Source organism: Stegodyphus dumicola, chromosome 4, assembly GCF_044657685.1.
Source record: "Stegodyphus dumicola isolate Sdum_Otavi_A_Nest chromosome 4, ASM4465768v1".
Taxonomy (NCBI): Eukaryota; Metazoa; Arthropoda; class Arachnida; order Araneae; family Eresidae; genus Stegodyphus; species Stegodyphus dumicola.
The window spans coordinates 117,869,446-117,892,128 of NC_140771.1; the positions used below are offsets into that span (position 1 = coordinate 117,869,446).

Sequence of the window (22,683 nt, forward strand, 5' to 3'; positions counted from 1 at the left end):
AATAAAGCAAAAATAACAAGAAACGGAAAAAAATTAAGTCGCGTGGAGCATTTTGAAAAAATTCAAAAGAAATTTGAAAAAAAAATTAAATTGCAATGATCCAGAAACTTTTTTCAAAGATATTTGATATAATTATTGTAAAATATACATGCATGCAAAATTTCATAATTCTATGACAATAATTTTAAAAAAAAGTATTTGAACGTCCACTGTCCCCTTAAGCCAAGTTCCATAAAAATCGTGACAAATTTTAAGAATAAAAAAAGTCGGGAAAAATATATTGTAAATCGGGTTGGCGGGTGATTGGTTGAAAATCGGTAGTCTCCAGCCTAAATCGGGAGAGTTGGCAACTCTACATATATAAATACCGATAGTTAAGAAACCTCTTTAAAAAAATTCGGGAAAACCACCAACTTGCAAACGGGAAGTAACTTTTACCTTTTCATCTGTAAAAAATTTCCAAACTGCGCCAAGGTGGTTCTTAAATACATAAGTATTGGGTTCCTTATCCCTCCTTTTTTGAGATACTTATATTTAGAACTTTCAGCAATAATGTATAAATAATACAGCATAATACTATATATACAGTAAACAATGAAATACGGTGAAAGTGATATTAACAGTTTATTTTACAAACAAAAATTGTGAAGTATGAAGTATTTACACTGCAATGCTGTTATTTAAGCACATAACATATTTTGGCATCTTCAACATAAAAAAGCTGATTCTAATCACATCAAAGTTCTAGGATTTCAAATAATCACACATGCAATTAAAATGTAGTATGAAAAAATTAAATCTAACACTCATTGCAAACATATAATCTCCATCCAAATCAACATATATGTAACATTTCTTAAATATTTTACAATGCGAGGAGAATAACAGATTGAAGTATATTGAGTAAAATACAAACACGAATATTTAACAATACCAGGCGCTTTTACGCATAATTTTATACTAAAAGGTATTCCTGAGAAACATACAGTATATTATTAGAAGTTAGCTCAACAGTTATTTACAATCCAAACGTAAGGGAATAAAATTAGCAGTTCACTATTAGAAAAAAGCAAGGTTAAACATTACAGTACATTAGTTCTGAACATCTTTGAACAGAGATAAGGACATTCCTCCGTTATAAACTTAAAGGAATCTTCATGAGGTCTAACACTTGTTACATCAGACCATATAACTGACCATACGAGATAGGTTACACTTAAGAAAAATCAAGACAATAATAAATGATTAAGAATTATCTAAACTCTCTATTAGTTTCGATAACGGTTCTAAAAAACCCCAAAATACATATATTTTTGAGGTTCCAAAACACATATATTCATTAGCTCCGAAAACCCAGCTTAGGACACATTTCCTGAATCCCTCAACTCTTGAATTACACACGACAATGTAATTCGACTTCCGATAGCGGACAAGAAAAACTGTCGATTTAGAAATTTTCCTCGAGATCGATCACTTGAAAGATTACAAGAAAGCATGAACTGTTTCCCTTTTCTGAAAAGAAAGTATGGAATTCTGGAAAATAAAGGTACGCCGGGCAAACGAGCACTTGGAGATTTGCATGATCAGAATGGCAATGAAAAGAATTCCTAAAACATAAAAAATGGAATTTCATCATTAATCGCTTCAATCTCCAATACTGAACAGCATAATACCATCGAAGAAAATTTTTTCGCAGATTTAGCTACGTTTAGACTAATCACTAGACAAAAAAAAGACTAATGCATTATATTCTATGATGTATTTGTTCTGAATAGAAAATGTATTAGGAAGATAGAGACAGGAATTCTAAGAAATTTGAGACATGAATCTGGTTTCAAACGATTGATACTATGAATAATATCAACACTATAGTAAAAGATTGCGTTGGTAATGCAGATGTGAAATTTCAACTCTTTCTCTATAATCTGTGAAAAGAATGCATATGGCGATGACTAGCTTTTTGCGTTTTTACTTAATTTTGGACAATTTGTATTGAGGTTCCAGTCTATCCCAAGATCATATCATGTGCTTCTTAACGCGTAACACATATTCTTTTTCTTTTGTTAACGTTTATGTGAATAATTGAGTCTAGTTTTACAATTTGATTATATACAATAGTATCTAAATGCAAAAGAATGAAATTAAAATGAACAATTGAAATAATCGATGCTGCAGGGAAGAAAACGAAGCCCTGTGGAAAAAAAATATTCAGGACAATTTTTAATCCATCTTTCTCAGAAAAAAATGGTTACATAATTAACTTTATTTATTAATATCAAAATAAGCCAAGAGGATCACCCTTCTTTTTAATATTTAATTCGCGATACAAGTCAAAATTCTGATGCTTTCATATGCAATGACAACAAACATACATCTGAAGATCTGCTTGAAAGATCATTTATAGAATCACAAACCAATAAGGTCATTTATTTTGAGTCTGGATAGATTCCTCCATTCAAGAATACGTGCAGTGTGACACGGAAATTGTATTAAGTGTTCATGCTCTAGAGATCTGTTAATTTTTTAGTATTTTAATCCATTTGTCGGGTTTAAATGTAATCATTTGAAAATACGTAATATACCCAAAAATTTATTTTAAAAAAAATTTAAAGAAAAATGGAGAGAACATACAGTTGAAACTTCTAAGCAAAGGAACAGTTAGGTTAGGCTAGGTTATCTGAATATGGCAAAGCACACAAGGCCTATCTGCCTAAAAGGCTTGATGCCTTCGTGGAGGGCTTTCTACGGCAAACTGGCTTGCATTCTCGTAACACATGCAGAAAACTACAAATATCAATGATGCAACTAACTCTTTCGCCCGAATTCAAACCCAGCCTGAGCTACCAGCACTCAGCAGTCTTACTGCTCAGTCAATGGAGGGGTTAAAGGAACAGAAAAATGTAAAATCAAATAAAACTCATTTTGAAGCAATTTAAACTTATTATTATTGGCCATGTTTAAACACTGCAGCAAATGCATTAAACATTGTTCAGAAATATGTTACAGAAGAAACCATTTCTCTAATTTGACTACAGAATTCAAATGTTGCCAGCATAGAAAGTAATATACAAAAATATTTAGTACCTATATTTGTTTGATAACTACATTTGTACAATAAAACAAACAGCAGCAGATACTGCAAAGAATTTTACTGCAATTTCAAATGCTTAGTGATCTAAATGTATAACTGAAGTTGAACAAAATTCAGTTCTTGACTTTTTATGTAAAATTAGAGTTAAAAATGCGTTTAGAAATTTTTCAGTATAAAAAAAAAAATTACTTGTGCCGATATATTAATGACTACTTTGAGTTACCAGAAATCTTTTTACAAGCTAAAGAGTAATAATGCTTAAATAGCATTTTATAAAATCACCTACCATTCAGTGATGTCAATAGTTTTTATTAACGACAGTTAAACCTCCAATTTTCCACTTACAAAACTGTTTAAATATGCAAGACTGCGCATTAATTTTTTATGCCTGCATTATACATGGTAGGATCCAGAATTTCAGGGGATCGATGTATAGAATGCAATGTATGGCAGACCTATTCACTGAATGAATTAACAGCCTAATTGCCCGATACTGCCAAAAAATTTTAGCATGTTATGCCATATAGTTCTTCAGCATTCTGAGCTAAGTGTTTGTGGTGATTCATGAAAAAATACATTTGTAAAGCAGCACATGATCATTATGCTCTTCATATGCTTGGACCCTAATGGAAATCTACAAATGTTGAAGTAAGTTTATATATAAATATACTCTTGCCTCATTGCTTAGAATTACAGCAGTCTCACATTTTGTTTAGATACACAGAAGACAAAAAATATAATGACTATTCAGTGGTATGAAATGGTAAAATAAGCAATGGATGCTAAGAACACTACAAAAACATACAACTAACACATACATAATAATCCCACAAAATAATCATACTCTGAAAAAAAATGCATATATTTATTCAAAATGCCTTTTTATTTTACATAATAGGTTATTCAAAATGTTTAACCAAATGTCAAAACATTAAATTGCACAATAACAGTGACAATATATGAATGAAAAACTGCCCACTTTTACATCTGAGTATTCTGTGTGAACACGTTTAGTTACTTAAACAATGTCAAAACAATAATCATAATAATTCATGCATATCCTCCATTGCTGTTTCCATACAGCATCCTTTAATTTGTTATCTTTATGCCATTTGGATGTTATCCTTCACCTATGTTTTGTAACAATGATATTTTAAAGTCACACTGACTTATGGGCAAAAATACAAGAATGACAAGAACGCAACACTTTTAACACCCCAAAAAGAAAAAGCTCCATGCTATAAAGATCTGATAAATAGGAGGGCCAGCTAATAAATATCTAATATTTAGATCTATTGAGACTTATCCAGCAGAAGAAGCAATGTGCTAAGAAAACACGAAAATGTATAAAATTTTGGCAATATTTTGAAACCTTAAAATTCCTTTTGGTCCGATGTATATATCAAACAAAAAAATGGGGGGGGGAGGGTGGATTGATACACAGTTAAATGATATAGAATTACACTCATCAGATACCAGATCCAATTTTGTTAACAACTTTATACTGCGCTTTAATAACTTAGCACTTTGTTTTAACAACCTTGACCCTGAAAGAGTAGTAAAAAGAGGATGATCATACAAAGAAACTTTATAACATTTAGCATGAAGTGTAATTTAAGTATCCCAGCAGATCAAGGATAATTTTATCAAACATTTCATAAACATTTGTAAATGAGTGAAGTAATTACACAGTTATATGTTTAATCTCATTATCTTCTACATTACATAGATTTCAGGATATAAAATTAAACTAGCGGCAAGCCTGCCAGATGAGCAGGCTACGGCAAAAGCAATATTTATAAGTTTTATGTACTGAAAAACTAAAAATAAAATGAACTATTAATTTAATGTAGGGGTCTTCGGGTAGCCAGCTGAAGGCATTTTAGTGACCCCACATTTAAATTTGATGAAGACTTGAAGAATTTGAACAAATTTTAATTTCAAGAAATTGCCTTTTCAGCTTTTTGTAGTATAAAAACTTTTTTCTCTTATTCTTGATATTTACAACATTTTATTGACATGCTTAATATTATTTGAGATAAAATTTTCTGAAAATGACGAATTTTTCAAAAGTTTCACTTTATCTCATGTAATTTATCTTATGTAACATGTGTTCCAACTGAAATTCAATTAGAATTTATAGATTTACAGTGCGACTCTGCAGCAAGTTTCTTGAAAATCCTACATTAATTGCTTTTTATTCGAAGTACGTGACCGAAGACAAGTATCCAGGAATTCCTAAACATGGACTTTTCAAGTCTTCTGTCTTTGGCAGTACCTACATATGTGAACAGCTTTTTAGTAAAACGAAAATCCTAAAATGAAAAACAAGAACATGGCTAATAGACAGACATTTGGAGGAAACTTTATGAATTGCAACAATGCAGATTAAACCGGATATCGAAGCTTTAGTCAGGCAAAACAATGCCAAATTTCACATTAAAACTAAAGTAACTTCCATATCCTGCCAGTAATGTAAGTTTTTTTCTTCTTTTTTCTATTGTAAATGCATTTTGTAACATTTGTTCTGTACAATCATCTTTATACTTTTTTTATAGTTTAAAAATGTTTTAAAACATTTTGTTTTCCATTTAACTTTTAGGAAATGTATATGCATGCAAATCTGTAACACTATCTCTTCACTTAGAATCAATTGTAGTCTTGCAAAGCAAACTTCCCTTTTTTATTTAAATTTGCTGACTACACTATTTTTTGACACAATGTGGCCTACGGATCTTTGCGAATTTATTGATGTGGCCCTCGGGCGTGAAAGGTTGAAGACCCCTACTTTAATGCATTGTATAAAAGGTTGCTAGCTGAGACTAAAGCAAAATTTATGAGTTCTATGTATACCTGAAAAAGAAAGTCCATAAAAACATTTCAATATGAATGAAGATAGTTCATTTTTTATAAGCAACAACTAATTCATAAATAATTTTTTGTTGCCAAACCAGAAAACAAAAGCTTTGGATACTGCAGGTTAATTAATATGTATATGTTTTACATCATGATTTAAATTTAATGCAATATAAAAACTTTTTCTCAATACCAATAAAAGAATTAACGTGGCAATAACACAACTTGTCAGTTATCTTGATCTGAAACAAAAAAGTTATCAAAAGCAGCTATTTATTTAAAATGCTGATGCTGACAAAACATTTTCGACATACAATGATGTCACGTGAAATCGCATGCTTTTTTCAAAGGCAGAACATGACCTTATATAATAATAATATTGGGTCAGTCCATAAATTAATGTGCATTTTTTGTTAAATTTTTAAATAATATAAAAAAAAAACACAATTTAACATTTTAATATCAATTATATATTTTCCTCCATTATCTACAAAGTCTTGCCATCTTACAGGCAGCTTTTTTATGCTATTGCTGTAGAAAGACTCTGGTTTAGATGCAAAAAATACTTGAAAGTTCATTGTGTACATCCTGTTTAGAATTTAATTTTTTTCCCAGTAAAAAATTTTGTAAGGCATGAAATAAGTGAAAATCACTTGGGGCAATATCTGGGGGGAGAGTAAACAGGATGAGGCAAAAGCTCCCAATTAAATTCACTAATTCTTTGCAGCGTAGTTCGAGCCGTATGGGGTCGAGCATTATCATGATGAAACAACACTTTCTTGATATTCACCAATCATGGGTATTTTTTGATCAATTCTGGGTTTAGATGGCAAAGTTATTCACTATAAACTCCTGAATTAATCGTTTGATTTGGTTCTAACAGTTCAAAATGTCCTGAACGGGGTCCATCATCAATGCTGCTTTTTCCAACTTTAAATTCTTTAAACCATTTCTGGGAAGTCCTTACATTAATAGTGTGTTCACCATGTACACTATTAATTTCTATCGCTGCAAACCTGGCAGATTCACTACACGAAAATAAAAAATGTAGCACAGCACATTTGTACTGATTATCTATATCAGTGTGTCTTAACCTTTCTAGCGAGTCGCACCCCATTGAATCAGAAAATATATCTCCCGCACCCCATTGAAAAATGTGTTTTAATTTTTTTAGTCTAGAAAAATACACTTTTTGCGAAACTTATTGTTTACTGAAAAACATTGTACATTTTATATAAGTACAAAACAATATTATTTTTATTAATGACTAGTCTGTTGTTGTTTGTTCATTATTATACTGGCGAAGCAAGGTTCCTTTTTTGAAAAACATACGCGTAAGTCATCACTTGCATTTAAGCGATTTCTCGCTTTAGATTTTATATGCAAAAGCGATGAAAATCCCATTTCACACAAGTAGGCGGTAGCAAAGGGTAAGAGTAACTGCAGTGCTCCGTTTGCCAACTCTGGGTAACGTTGTAACTGTGAACACCAGAATTGTTGCAATTCTAATTGTTCGAATTCCATTTGAACATGTCCACTTCCTTGCATATCAATAAGTTGATCTTTTTTCAGATCACTATCATCCATCAAATTTAAGTCAAATAGAAATGGATCCAGTAACCATCTCTGAGTTTTGGTAATATTTCCGGTAGAAAAGTATCCCTTGAATGATTCGCTCAATCGTCACAAATGTATTACAATGTCGGGTAAAATTGTATTCTTTTCATTTTTCGCAATAACAGAATCAAGCAAGGGAAAGTTTGCAAAATTCCCCTTTTCTACTCGACGTATCCAAATTTCTAATTTTGCGATAAATGAAGATAATTTTTCACTAGATATTATTATATTTATACCAAATCCTTGCATTGATAGACTCAATTCATTTAAATGGCTAAATATGTCTGCTAAGTAGGCCAGTCTCAGCATTGCATCATTACTCTCAAAATCATTTACTAAATAACAGTTTTGACTAGTCAGTAATTGAATAATTTCCTCACGCAATTCAAAAACTCTGTTAAGCATGCGACCCTTAGATAACCATCGTATTCCGGTGTGATATAGGAGCACAGATCAGCACCGATTTCTTCGCAAAATGCACGAAATATGCGATGATTAAGCGCTCGCCCTCGGATGTATTATACTACATTTACTGCTGTAGTTAGATGTTTTTTTAAACTTTCTGGCAATGCTTTCGACGCAAGTGCATGCCGTGCAATGCGTTATTATAACTTCCGGTAATACTCTTTTCATGTGTGAAAAAAATCCTGAATTTTTGCCTAACATTGCTGGGGCTCCATCAGTGCATATTGAGCCAATCACATTCATTGGTAATTGATACTTAGTAAAAAAATCTTTGATGCGATTGAAAATATCAATTCCTCAAGTATTCACCACCAGTGGCTCACAAAATAGAAATTCTTCTATCACCTCTTTTTCCTTCACATATCTGACAAATACCAAAAGTTGGCTACAATTATCAACATCAGTTGACTCATCCAGTTGCATGCTTATTTTTAGTGGACTGATTTTTATGTCTTCAATTACTTGCATTAAAACATCTTCACTGAGATCTTGTATTCGCGATCGTATAATATCATTCGATAATGGAATCTGTTGAATTTTTTTATGTGCTTCTGAATCTAAATCTGTTTTAGCAATAATTAAAGCAGAAGGTTTAATCAACTCTTCTGCGATCGTGTGAGGTTTCTTTCTTTTCTTTTCTTTTTTTTTTTTTTTTGTGCACATAAATACGCCACATGATATGACGCTTCTAATAAAGGTTTTTGAATTGCTGGTCTGCACAATTTTAGGATATTTCCACTGGTATCAAACCAAGCCTTCTTTGACTGCAAGCTGTTCATGCTATGTGCTTTTTCGCCACCATGCACATTGTTGAAATGCTGTAATAACTTTGATGGTTTGAGATTGCTGTTTGAAAATATTTTGGAACACAAGATGCATTGCGGTCGTTGCATGCCATCTTTTTTGGTTGTGCAGGTAAATCCATTACCGGCATACTTATCGTTCCATTGTCGTTTTGTTGACATAGTGGGGTTCACTATAATAGATTTAATTATTTAGAAATAATGTAATATAATATATATAATGGTCTTATGTTTGTAATATCACTGAATTCTATTCGGCTTGAACGAGCAATTAAGAATGTATTAGTCTCAAGAGGTTTCTGGACAAGTCAGAATACACAATACACATGTCGCAGACACCATAGTTGACTCAACCTAACACAGGCGCAGTAGATGCAGATACAAATCTGTGAATCCGTAGATTTCATTGGAGTAGCACATGTTGAACTCAGCGCAAGCGCAAGCTGGGATAACGTTCTTCGCTTGTATCGTGGCTTCGTGGTTTCTCGAAGGTCACGCTTGTATTCCCACAAAGTTTTTCTTTTACTTTTCTCCGTCACCTAGCTGCCTGTTCGCGTTCGTTTGTAGCGTTTCATGCCTTTTCATCGTGTAGTGTATACACCCATCGGCACCGGCTCTTTCCTGTGTCTTTTGCCGATAAGTGAGCTAGGTGCTACCAATTTTTACGAGCTTCAGTATTGGGGACACTATTGCAGTTTTCAAATATTTTATTATAAGAAATTTAATAAATGATATTTAATAATTTTTATGGTTAGGTAGGGGCTTCTCCCGCACCCCCAAAAATACATTCCCGCACCCCCGGTCAAGAACCACTGATCTATATACATCTTCTATGGTACTAAAATGCGTTCGATATTTACGAAAGTTGGTAATGAACTGAATAACATGTTAGTCAAACGGTGACAGTTAGTCAAACGAGGACAGTTTCAACAGGTTCAAAATTGTATTGTTTTAGTAAATGCGTCATAGTGAATTCCACGCATATTCTTAATGCGCACAAACTTATGGACTGATCCGTTATATTTAATATTTGGCATTGCTATTTTTATTTCATATTTTGCAAAACTTACAATTTTTTTTATTTACAATCTCTATGATTTGAAAGCAAGCAGTGGCAAGACTTTTCGAAATAAAACAATTTTTATCTCCAGCATGCAAGACTATTGCCACTCGAAAAATGAGGGTGAAAATTAGTGTTTTCAGAGTTTTTAATTAATATCTCAGCTGATTAAAATCATATGAAGATGAAAATGGTCAAAATGGCTTCCCACAAATCTTTGGAATCCAAGAGCAGCTCTCTTCAAACCCAACTCCCTACCATTCCGGAGAAGATAATGCCACAAACAGAGAGACAGACGCACACAGATTTTAATAGTACAGACTACCAGGCTACAGTCAAAGCAAAATTTGTAAATTCTATGTACCTCTGAAAAGCAAATGTATGAAAACATTTCAGTATGAAAGAAATTAGTTCATTCTTTCCAAGCAACAACCAATTCGTAAATAATTTGTTCACTGCCGAAACAGGAAACAAAAACTTTTGACACTTCAGGTTAATATGTATGATGTCATTTTATTACTTACTCGCTTAGTGCTTGTTTTACCTGTACCGAGCATGTCTGTATGAATCAACTCATAGTGGGCTTCTGCAAAGAGCTTTGTCTAACAAAAGCCACTACAAGATAATTCGTAAGACCCTTTTTTCTTTAAAAAAAAAAAAAAAAAAAAAAAAAAAAACTGTAAACATTTTAATGCTTTTTATGAATCATAATTAGTATTTTTAATAATATAATATGATTAAATCAATTTGGTGTCTCGGACCGGAATTCGTGGCAGTCAACATGTTAAAGTCGTACGAAGAAGAAGAAGAAAAGTGGCAGTCAACGTGTTAAAGTCGTACGAAGATGAAAATGGTCGAAATGGCGTCCCGCGAGTTTTTGGAATCCGAGGGTAATTCTCTCAGTGGACAGTGGGGAGTAAACTGAACTCCCCACTGTTCCGGAGGAGATGATGCCATAAACAAACAGACGCACACAGATTTTAATAGTATAGATCAGTATTCTAATTTTATTTCATGAAAAGCATCTACACTTTTTATTATGCGCACAAATGTAATAAATTCAATATATTTAAAGCACAAAACTAAATGTACATGAAAATACCTTCTATTTAATATTGAACATTATACTTACTGATCCTGATCTTAATAAGAGTTGTTTTTTGTAACAAATAAGTGTGCCCTACTTTTCAGCAGTATGCTCTTTAAACACTCTTCATCTATAACAAAGTTTTCAAGGCGTACTTTGCTGTCATAAACTATTTTGTTATATTTATTTTATTTATTATTTAATTATTATATTTACTTTATTTCTGGATAAATTTAGTTTCCACGTGCACTTGCAAGTATTATATATAAAGTATGTTTTTACCAACTAAAAGGCATTTACAGATTTATAAAACATTTGTTGTGCATTTAAATAGTTTAAAATGTTTATCACAGCTCTGATTCTCAAACTGTGAAATTTGTAGAGTACAGGTATTTTACCTTTGAGATGAAAATATAATAAACATCTCTCCTGCTAACAGCCATCAAAAATGAAGTACTCTCATGCATTTTAGATGTGAGGATCATAATTTTCAAATCATTATACCAACTGCTTACTGGAAAAATCAACATTTAGAATATCTTGACAGACCTTGTTTGTTATATTAAAACTAAAGTTAAATCCTTTTAATTCTCCTAATGCATTTAGAACAAATATTACAGACTCTCAATATATATAAAACTCTTACCTAAAATAAGTTATTTTCTTCTGAAAATATTTTGATGCCCATATTCAAAATAATGAATCATTTCCTTACCTCTGTTATACTTAAAATTAATTAAAATAATAGCTAGGTTAGAAATGAATGACTTCTGAACATATTACAATAAATTTACGATGTGCTGATGTTTTGTAACCCATAATATGTTTTAGTTAATATTTAAAAACACACATTGGAAATATTAAATGGGTGTTGCAAAACACTAGTTATATTTGTTTCAAGTTATCTTTGTAAAACATTTAGCAAACACCAAGGTCAAATATAAGATTAAGTACTTACGGAAAATCTCGTCGACCATGTTTGCCTATTAAAGAAAAGAAGCCAAACTACGTGATTTTTCACCAAAAAAATGTCGTCTTCAAACACGCTGGGCTTGGTGTAGCCTTGATTACACATGTTATTATTCTTGAGTAAAGACTCCTTTTCCCCCTCTATCACGCACTTTCAAACGAAAAAAAAAAAAAAAATGAGTAAAATTTGGGACCTCTCTACTTACAGAAGAGCATGCTGTTGAACATTTCCAAAGTTATGGAATCTCACAGGCCTCAAAAAATTCTGTTAATAGCCACGAAATGGCACTTTATTTAAAAACTGAGAAGCAATGGCGTTGGAACATTAAGGCTCGTGCAAAGCGAGTGTCAATTCGAAAGGGAACGTGATTTGAGGGAAAACCTAGCGAAAATAACTGCTTTTACAGTATATCTCCTTAATAAAAAATAATGGATATTTTTAATAAAAAATTAAATATAAATAAATGATAATATAATAAATTTGAAAGAAAAATAGGAATAGAACGTTTTTTCTTGTATTTAGAAAATGAGTTTTTTTTGGGGGGGAGGGTTGGCAACATTTCTTATGGTCGACAGGATTTTTCTTAAGTACCTAAGATTACACACATTAGAAATATTGTTTTTGGTATGTATTTTTAAAAATGTCAGTCAAGTTAATAAAAATACAGTGGGTTTCATATAAAGCAGCAAGTTCAAAAAGCAATAAGTTTTCAATGATATCACTGACATTTTCAGCACATTCTAAAGATGGTCTTATCACAGTCAAAGGAATACATAAACATGTAAAAAAGACTAGTTAACAAAAATGATTAATAATAAAAGTAAATTTTGTTAATTTTGCCATAGGCTTCGAAAAAGAACCTCATGATTCCTTACTCTCTATTGTCACTAGATGGACAACACTAGATAAAATTACCATCTGCAAGGTAAAATGAACACTGTGCTAAAAGATGGCAAGGACAGCTTTATTACCTCCCATTCTAGCTGTTGATTAACAAAATTTAACTTGAATTTTTTTATACTTCAGATGAATAACTTGTGTGCGATAATTAGGTTTATATATAACACAGTACTAACTAACGTTCTTTGACAAAAATCAGATTTTTCTAAATGGCATGCATTGATTAGTTACTGTAATTAAATTGTATACCTGAAGTTGTACTTTAACACCAAGTTATGTCATATTTACATATACAGGGTAAACTCTGCATATGTAGGACTCAAAATTTTGGATCTGTAATGTTAACAAATATGACTGAAATTCAACAATATTTCCCTTTTAATTAAATTTTCCTACCTTCATTCTTTAGGCTTTAAGAAAATCACAGATAATTTATCTAATTTGTTTTGGAAAACTTTAAAGCAATTCTTGCCAATTTTTTTGGAAAAAAAAAAAAAAAAATCTTTGAATCATAATTTATAAAAACTCACACAGCAATGAAAGATGCTGTGTGATATAGTAGATAAGTAGATATTTTTCTAGATATACTAAAAAACATTTTTATTTAAAAGTTTTGGAAATATACTGAGAAGTTTTTGAAATATAAATATAGATTTAAGCATTAAAAACAAATGACAAAATATTAAAATTTAATGGAAAATAAAAATGCTGAAACACCAAAAGTGAACCATGTGCTACTTTGCTATACCTGAGATTTACCTTTCCACACTACTTTAATTCAACTCCATTAGTTATTGCAATCTCAATGGATTGAATTTTGCAAATCCCCCCTTTATTTAAAATGGGGATTATCATACACTTATTTATTTGGATTCTTTTAACTTAAAGAAGATGCTACAAATTATCTTGGAAAATTAGAGCATTACTAATAATTTTTTTTTAACTTTACTTGAGGAAATATGTAAATTATGCTTCCACTAATATATCACCTGCATTTTACTTATCTTTTCAACTAAAATAAGAATGTCCCCCTTTTCTCACTTGTATGAATTTTTAAATATAAGTCTTCAAATAAATACTTCATTTTTTTCCTTTACCATGTTTTGTGAGTTTTGAATGAGTACTGTTGCTCCAGGCACTTGATTCTGAAACCATTTGCAGTTTAAAAACATACAACAGAAAAAACATCTTGTGCATATATTTGCTTGCTTTATACTGTCAAATAAAAAGACAAATAAATATTTTGCAAAAAAAACAACAACCAAACTAAAAATTTAAGAAAAAAAAAAAAAAAAAAAAGACAGAGAAAATAGCAATAAGTAAGCCAACAAAGCATTAAAAACTGCTTTCGTAAAGCTGAGCCACGTACTAATCATGGTAATCAAGTAATGGTAATGAAAAAGCAATGATGAATTTTGCCAAAACTGAGTAGTGTGGAGAATCAAGAAATCTCATTTTAGTGGATCGCCATAAAGCAAAACTGATACTAAAAAAGTTAAAAATTTCTGAGAAACATTAGGATCCATCAAGAATGCAGATGATGAAAATGGGAAAAAAAAAAAAAAAAAAAAAAAAAAAGGAAAGTACCAAGCTTTACTGGGATATACAGAGCTTTATAAAAAAACTAAGTTTTTTCCCAAGGTGAGGTTTCCCAAGGTTCCATCAATTGAGAAGAACTGTGATACTTTTTTGTCTCGAAAATTCTTTTTGAACTGAGTAAAATTCAGCTAAAAAGTAAGGATAATGTTATTATTATTATTATTACTATTATTATTTGTTTGTTAAAAAGTAATTCTTTTAATGTAGGATATTCATGTTGACAGTAATAAGTGATATTTGTGTATGATATATAACAGACTCCCTGATTAATTATTTCCCTGCATTCATCTTCTTTGCCCATCTATTTGAAAAACAATAAAAGGATATAACAATAAGACTATGATGGAATATGAAATCAAATACAGAGTTTATGAATATTTAAAGCATGAAATTTGATTTCAGACATATTAATTTACATTTCACACATAATTATTGATTAAATATTGTCACTGCTAAACACATATGCAGTCTAAACTGTAAAAGTTAACTGATAATGTTCCTATTCATAAAGTATAAAAAGAACAAATAATTATTCTGTAGATAACTATTACATAAGGAAATGCATATAATATAAAATCTTAAACAAATATTTGTTTGTTTTGGTGATTGCTTTTACTTACTTGAAAGCTACATATATTTTAAAAAGTTTCCTTTTCCATCGACTCACTTTCATTAAACATTAAATTCTAATTCTGTCTTTCACAGATCAGCATGATTTTAAGTATCACATTTTTTTAAATAAATAAATGATTTTCAGTTAATTTCTTTTCAGTGCAAAATAAATATTTCTTCAGCATTTTAAAAATGTGCAAATTAAAAAAAAAAAAAAAAAAACACTAAATTTCCCCTAAATAACAGAAATGCTGCAATTAAAATGCACAATAATTAAACCAATTTACTTAACATAACATATACTCAACCACTGAAAAAGAGGTGGAAATGTGAGGACTAACATTAATTAGAAATTCAACTGAAATTATTTTCATCAAAACAAAAATAACCGAAAATTTGCTCACGATTTTATAAAAGTTGATACATAACCATAATTTGAAATGTAGACTCAATCTATTGGGTGGCTGGGTAGAGGTAATTGGCATGTCTTTTCAGAAAATCTGATTCAGTGTCAAAATATACCTATTATCAAAGTGATACATATAAATCTAATGTACTCGACCCTTCCAGACATGAAATAATGCATTTAAATGTGTTTTTTTATCAGTCAACTAGAATTGGAGAAAAGTGTTCGTTTTTCATTTTACTTACATATTTCTTTCAGCAGAGTACATAAGCATGTAATTATTAAACATTTTTGCAATTTTTACACAAGCACATTTTTAGCTCTGTTACACTTTTTTGAACACATCATTCCTACGAAAAGCTTCTCCCTCAATTTTATATAAAATACTACATGCTAAGATTAAAAAAATAATTTTCATACTAAAAGCAGATGCATAAAATAAAAATTTAAAATCATTTAAGACCAGGTAATTTCACAATAGAATATACATATAGTCAGCTATGTAAATGCTTTTACGTTATCCTTACAACAGTTTTTCAAAGAGCATGAACAAATTTTACAAATAACAAAATGATACTTACAATGCAAAATATAATACAGTCAAAAGTCTTTAATCCAGATGTCCATAATCCAGAATAATCAATAGTTCAGACCTCACAGCTACAACCTTTCTGCACATGCGTTGATGCATGCGCATAATACCTTTACGCATGGGCATATGCGTCTACGCATGCGCATTTAATGTATAACGGATGGTATAAGCTAAACTAAAATTATCTATTTCAGTTAATGTTGCAGATTGCGTTATTCCTTAATCTTCTAATTGAATCCGACTTATTATTTTTTGTAGACAGAGCTATTTTATAAAAGTAAGCTTGAGCTTTCGATTATGTCAAAAAGAATTTCCAATTCTGGAGCTACCAAAGGATATACAAAGCGAAAGCATGTTTTGATGTCCATCAAACAAAAAATGAATAAAGGCATATCCTTTGTTTCTCTAACCATTCCGAAATTTGTTTATCAATTTCACGCTGCTCTGCGGGGGAGGGGGAGGAATGAACTGGAAGTTGATCTGTCAGCACTATCCTTATCTTCAGCGCAGATATTTTTATATTATTCGGCTTATAATTCCTTACTAAATGTACATCTCGATGTACTCAGTCTTTGATATGATTTAAATCAAATTCCTCGTCATTATAAATATCACGAATACACATCAAATAGTTTTCTGGTTGCAATTTTCTAATTTCGACTATGTGTAATGTATGCTTTACGCATGCGCGCGTTGAAAGAAATGTTTAATAAAGTAAACAAATAAATATTAAGCTTTTTTTTGTAAATTTTGATACTCTTTAGATCATAATTGCTCTTTTTTCATAAATTACGGTTTCATATTTTTAATTTTATATTTTCTGCATGCCATCTTACCAGATTTAAATTGATGATCTATAATCTGGAAAAACCGATAATCCGGAATCGCCAAAGTCCCGACGAGTTCGGATTAAAGACTTTTAACTGTAATATATTTATTTTGACAATCATTACGGACAAAGGTTAAAAAATTGCACATCTGCAATTAAGTATTTATAAAATATCTTTAAAAATAGTTGTAATACTATACATATAGATAAAGGATTTAATATGAATAATCACATCAATTTTATCATCTTTTATGAATACGCTTATGCCGTTCCAGCTCCTTTAGAGATAAATATATTCTCTCACAAAAGTAACACAGATAGCCTATTGCCCTTTTACCAGGACATGTATGGTAAAATAATCCTTTTGCACTATGTACATATTTACCACACTGAAAGCAGGTAAATTTTTCCCTCCTACATAAAACTTCATGATAATCATTTTCAGGTGGAGATAATAAAGCTGAATTATCAGCTTTTGTCTTATATGTATTATAATCAATAATCCTGTTATTTTCATGCTTGCTTCTAAAATGATTATCAACATTTCCCTGGATGTTTCCTCTCACTGTTTGTTTATCAAAGTTTACTGGCATATTTTTATCATGTACAAATAGTGTTTTATTCATCCTGCTTGAATTTCTCTTAATGATGTTGTTTCTGGCTGAAGTTTCTAGGACACTATCACAATCTCTACTAAAAAATAAACTATGTGGTTTCAGTTCTTCCATTTCAAAAGAATTAAAAGGTTTATGGTACTCTGCCATAAAATTATTCATTGAACAAGTCCTACTTTTTTTTGTATTTTGTACTGAAGATGTAATCCTTAATCTTTTATATTTTGTTTGAAAAGGACCTGGTTTTGCATCAGAAAGACTAGTACTCTCGCTTTCTTCAGTCTTTTTGATGTTGGTCTTTAAACTCTTGTTATGTGCTGTTTTTGACTGATTCATATGAACAGGTACAAAAGTTTTCCGATAACCACGTTCATACTGATTTTTATCATATTCATTTTTAAAATGGTTTTCTTTAACCCTTTCCTTTACATTCCTGAGGATGTCACTACTACTGTTATACTCAATGTCATTTGTCCTAGACTTACATTTTGCATCTACAGAAATTGTTTCTCTTCCATCTCTTCTGTCCAAGACAGAACTTTCAAGGTGCGCAGAGCATTTTCCAGTTTTTTCCTCCAAAGTAAAGAGATTGACATTATCACTTATTGCCATACCATTTTTTCTCAATTCTCCTCTTGTATTTAAATTTTGCTCTTTTAAGTCTTCACATATGCTTTCATTGCACATCAAAGTCTTTTTGCAATTTTTTTTATTTTCATGATATGTTTCATTGCATTCACTTTTAAATTGATATTTTTTGCATCGTTCCCAGTTCTTCATGGAAGAATCACAATTATTAATTTTATTTGGATTACAGTTTGTCCTGGTAGAAATATCTTTATTTAAACCTACTTCCAACAAAGGTTCTTCACGGTACTCCAAACCCTGTTTGATTTCTCTCCCTGCCTTATACTGTTCAATATTATCAATCATATCATTTTTGCTCAAATCTTCTCCAGTGTTTGCAATATTCATAGTTTCCTTTTCTTCACAGATGGTTTTAACAAATGGTAAAGCCTTTTTGAATTTATTTTTATAGTTTGTTTCAGCATACTCAGATTGGCACTTTCTGCTTTCTCCAGATGCCTTATTATTATATTTAACTCTTCTTTGACTAGGTTTCAATTTATTTGAAAATAGTTTACTTATATTAGTTTTTATTACATGTTTTGAATGGCATTTCATATCTTCTCCTCCAGGTTTGCAATTCGAACTGTAAATACCTAGTTTTAACATGTTCTTATTTTCTTTATCTATCATATCTTTATGGCTCATTCTTTTCTTATCTTCCACAGTAGCTAATGAAGTATTACAAGTTGAATGAGCTTTTTTGAAAATACTCAGCTGATTAGTATTATTGATATTTGATTTAAGACTTTTCATTACTTTCTTTTCAGTTTTACTTTTATGTTTATCCTCAAAATTGTTTTGACATTCTTCAAGTTTCATTTTCTCAAGAACTACAACACAAGGTTTTATAGAATATCTTTTTAATAAAGATGATACATATTTTTCATCTAGCTCTTCTAATGAAACATGCTTATTGTATTTATCACTATCACATTCAACTACCATGAAAGAATCAGAACTGATTTCATGTACCTTATCTTCACCACATACTTTTGATGAAATTTTATTAAACTTAACAATATCATTCTGCACAATTTCTTTATTATCATTGCCTTCACATTTAGCTGACATGAAAGAATTTATTTCATGTACATTGTCATCTCCCCTTACTTCAGTTAAAATTGCATTACATCTAGGAGTGCAATTCTGTTTAAGTTCTTTGGACTGATTAGCTTTCAAACTATTAAAACAAACACCCTTAGCTGATGTTTTCTTTTTCAGTTTCCCATTTTTCACATCACATCTTTCTTTTTTTTCTAAAAATGATTTCCTAATTTTTAACTTTTCATCCTTACTTAAAGGAAAAGTATGAATTCTGTATTTGTTACAAGTCTGTTTTTGTGACACTTTTTCCTCATTAAATTTTCTGGATTCTTTGCCATACACTTTTCTTCCCAAGATTTTATCACTTTGACATTTTTTAATATCATTATCACAGTCACTAATATCAGAAATATTTTCTGAGGTTTTATCATAATGACATTCTTTAACATCACTATCACATTCACTAGTCTCACTTATTTCAATGATTTCAATATCACCTCTAAAACCTCTTTTTCTAAGTTGAAATCTAAATGGTGCTTCTTGCATTACAGGTTCATATTTTTTCTTATCTAAGTTTCTTCTATTTTGTTTCTTTCTGGACTTTAAAATGCTACATTCTGCATTCTTTTTAAATTTGCCACTTTCTGGAGCACTAATTTGAAGTTTCTTTTTATATCTAGGATACCCTATCTCAGCTTTACATTCACTTCCATTCTTATTGCATTCAGTTATGTCCACATCTGACTCACTACAAGATTCAATGACTTCAGTGCTTTTACGAAGAACTTCTGGTTTTAATTTAAAACATCCTTTTGTAGAAACAAACATATTACATTTTTTTCTTGCTCCTACTGGCAGAGTATGTTTTTTTCTCATTTGCTTTCTTTTGAATTCGTAATTAGATTTTGCATTATTTGTCTTAATTTTTGTCTTTAAATAATGCATATTATTTTTATTTTTCTCACCATTTGCTTTGCAACAAGAGCTAAAATTATCTTGATATTCTGATACCTGCATGGTATATAATGATAATGGAAGTTTAAGCAGGGGTACACTACAAGGTTTCAAACCATATTTATTTTCCATTATCTGCAGCTCTTTATCATTTTCATATGAGATAGAAATTTTAGCATTATCTAATGCATAATTATTAATTTTTTTATTTCCCAAAACAGTAGAACCTGAATACAAATTAAAGCCAGTTTTGTTGAATCTTATCTTATCATTACGAACATTTTTGGAAATTAAATTTGAAGTGAAGTTTAAAACTTTTTTACTATTATTAGGTATAAACTTATCTTTTGTTTCTTTTCTAATGCAGTTAATCTTGATCATTCCTTCACTTTCGTATTTTCTGAAATAAGGTTCATATTCTTGGTATTCTGTAGTTTTATTACTTTCCAGAGATAATTTATTTCCTTTTGCATGTGTGTTACTTAATATTATCATATCAGTTTTTTCTTTATGTTTTAAAATATTTTGTTTTTCAAGATGTGTGCCATCAGAAGGCACATGAACATCATTAAATCTCAATTTAGTTTCAGTAATGAAAGCTGATTGTTTAGCACTCAAAATATCTTTTTCAAATTCTAAAATTTTATTATGTTTTCTTTGGGAAAAATTCCTATATTTTTTAGAACTGCTTATCCTCATTCTTTGCTTCTGATTAGTTGTTTTGTCTCCTTTGGTATGGTTTTGTCTCCTTTGCTCACTTTCAGAAATTTCACAAAGGCTAAATGAATTATCTCCATTTTTGATATTTTTAGTATGACATTTCTTTTTTAGCACCATTTTTGACATTTCTATTTGTTTTCTTCTTGCAGAGTTCACAAACAAAGCATCTCTGTTTCCTTCTGATTCACTGTTTTCAGAATATATTTCTTTCTCATGTTCATTTTGCAGACTATCAAAATCAATTACATTAGATGGTTTTGAAGAACAAGAAAATGCTTTCCCCTTTATTGAAAATGAACTGATTTCTGAATGACACTCACTGAAACAATTATTATTTTGAAACTTTTTATATCCCCCTTTGATGTTAGCATTCTTTGTATCATCAAATGAATTTCCAGTCTGTATAGAGGACAAATTATCATGTTCAATACAATTTGAATTATCCGATATTAGCGCTTTTTTCCCTCTATTCAGACATTCTGAAATAAGGCAACCATCTACATTCATTTTGTTCACAACTACACTACACTGCTTCAAACTATAATATTTTGAAGGATTTTTAAAATGTTCACGGAAAATTCTATTTTTGGTAGATATATTCAATGTGTCTGGAGTATTTAAGTAATCACTTTCTGATGAGACTGAAGTAAAACATGCATTACTATTTCTCTCAATGGCTGAAGAATTATCTACATTATTCTGTTTTGTAAATGAGAATGGCCTGCAATCCTCTTCACTGTCTAGATCAAATGGCTTCCTATTTTCACTAATCTCTGAAGACTCCTTGTCATAAAGAAATGATACTTGATTTTCGTTTTCAACAGCAAAATTTGTAGCACAATTATCTAAATAACGCTCAATCATTTCAAGCTTCATTCCATCCATATCTGTCCTTGTATCAAAGCTTGAGCATGATGATGAATTTAATGGATCTGAAATGTTCTCGTTGAAGTCTACTGTATCTCTCTGGTAGACATACTTTTCCAGATCAATTCTAGGTATAGAAACAGAGCATGGCTGAATAAATGAAGAATTTTCATGTGTTTCTATATTTGCCAGCACAGTTTTCTGTTGTACATCTGTATTCCAAGACATTGCCTTACTTACACTAGATGAGTGGTCAGACACTTCACATCTCTCATTTTCTTTGCTTGTAATTGGAACTACACATTCAGGATTTAAAGAGTATTCTTTGTAAATGGATAACTCAGAACATCCAGAATCACTTTTCAGTAATGAATAAAACTTTGCTTCTGAAATCTTCATATTTATTTTCTTTTAATCTCAGTTTCTTATTTTTGTGGATAATATGTATCCAGAACTGCATTAAAACCCTAGGAATAATAAAAATAATTAAAATTCTGATGATTTAATAAAATATTTTTGCAATAAAACTTTACTTAACAAAAGCAAAGTGTCATTAGTTTAGTATATGTGATTACAGCAAAGCCTACAGGGCTATCTGCCAAAGGGAAGGAATGCCTTCATGGGGGACTTTTTAAGGGAAACTGGCTCATATTCACATTACACATGGAGAAAATCACGAAAACACCCATGCAGCCAGCCTGTTCACGGGATTTCAACCTTGGACTGAACTACCAGTATCCAGTGACTTTACCGCTCAGCTGCTGGTGGGTCTCAAAGTCTCATTGAAAGAAAAAGGTAAATATTTAACATTTTTTTCAATATGTGTTTGAACAAATGGTTATTAGTTTATTTATTACTACCTTACACTTATTAACATGAAATTTATTTAATTAATATGAAAAAGACTTCAAAGGAAAATTTCTAATTTATACTTTTTTAGACATTTTACAATATCAAACTGAAATTT

The 22,683-nt window shown here is 30.6% G+C and overlaps 1 protein-coding gene across 1 annotated transcript in view; it reads right to left on the reverse strand.

Moving 5' to 3' along the window:
* Window positions 1–600: 600 nt before the first annotated feature.
* The window catches only part of LOC118195822 (uncharacterized), a 59,194-nt gene continuing 37,111 nt past the window's right edge, over window positions 601–22,683 (reverse strand). The window contains exon 3 of the mRNA XM_035367158.2: window positions 601–22,183. Coding sequence (XP_035223049.1) covers window positions 17,130–22,115 — 4,986 coding nt within the window. The 5' untranslated portion in view covers window positions 22,116–22,183 and the 3' untranslated portion in view covers window positions 601–17,129. The remainder of the gene's footprint in view (window positions 22,184–22,683) is intronic.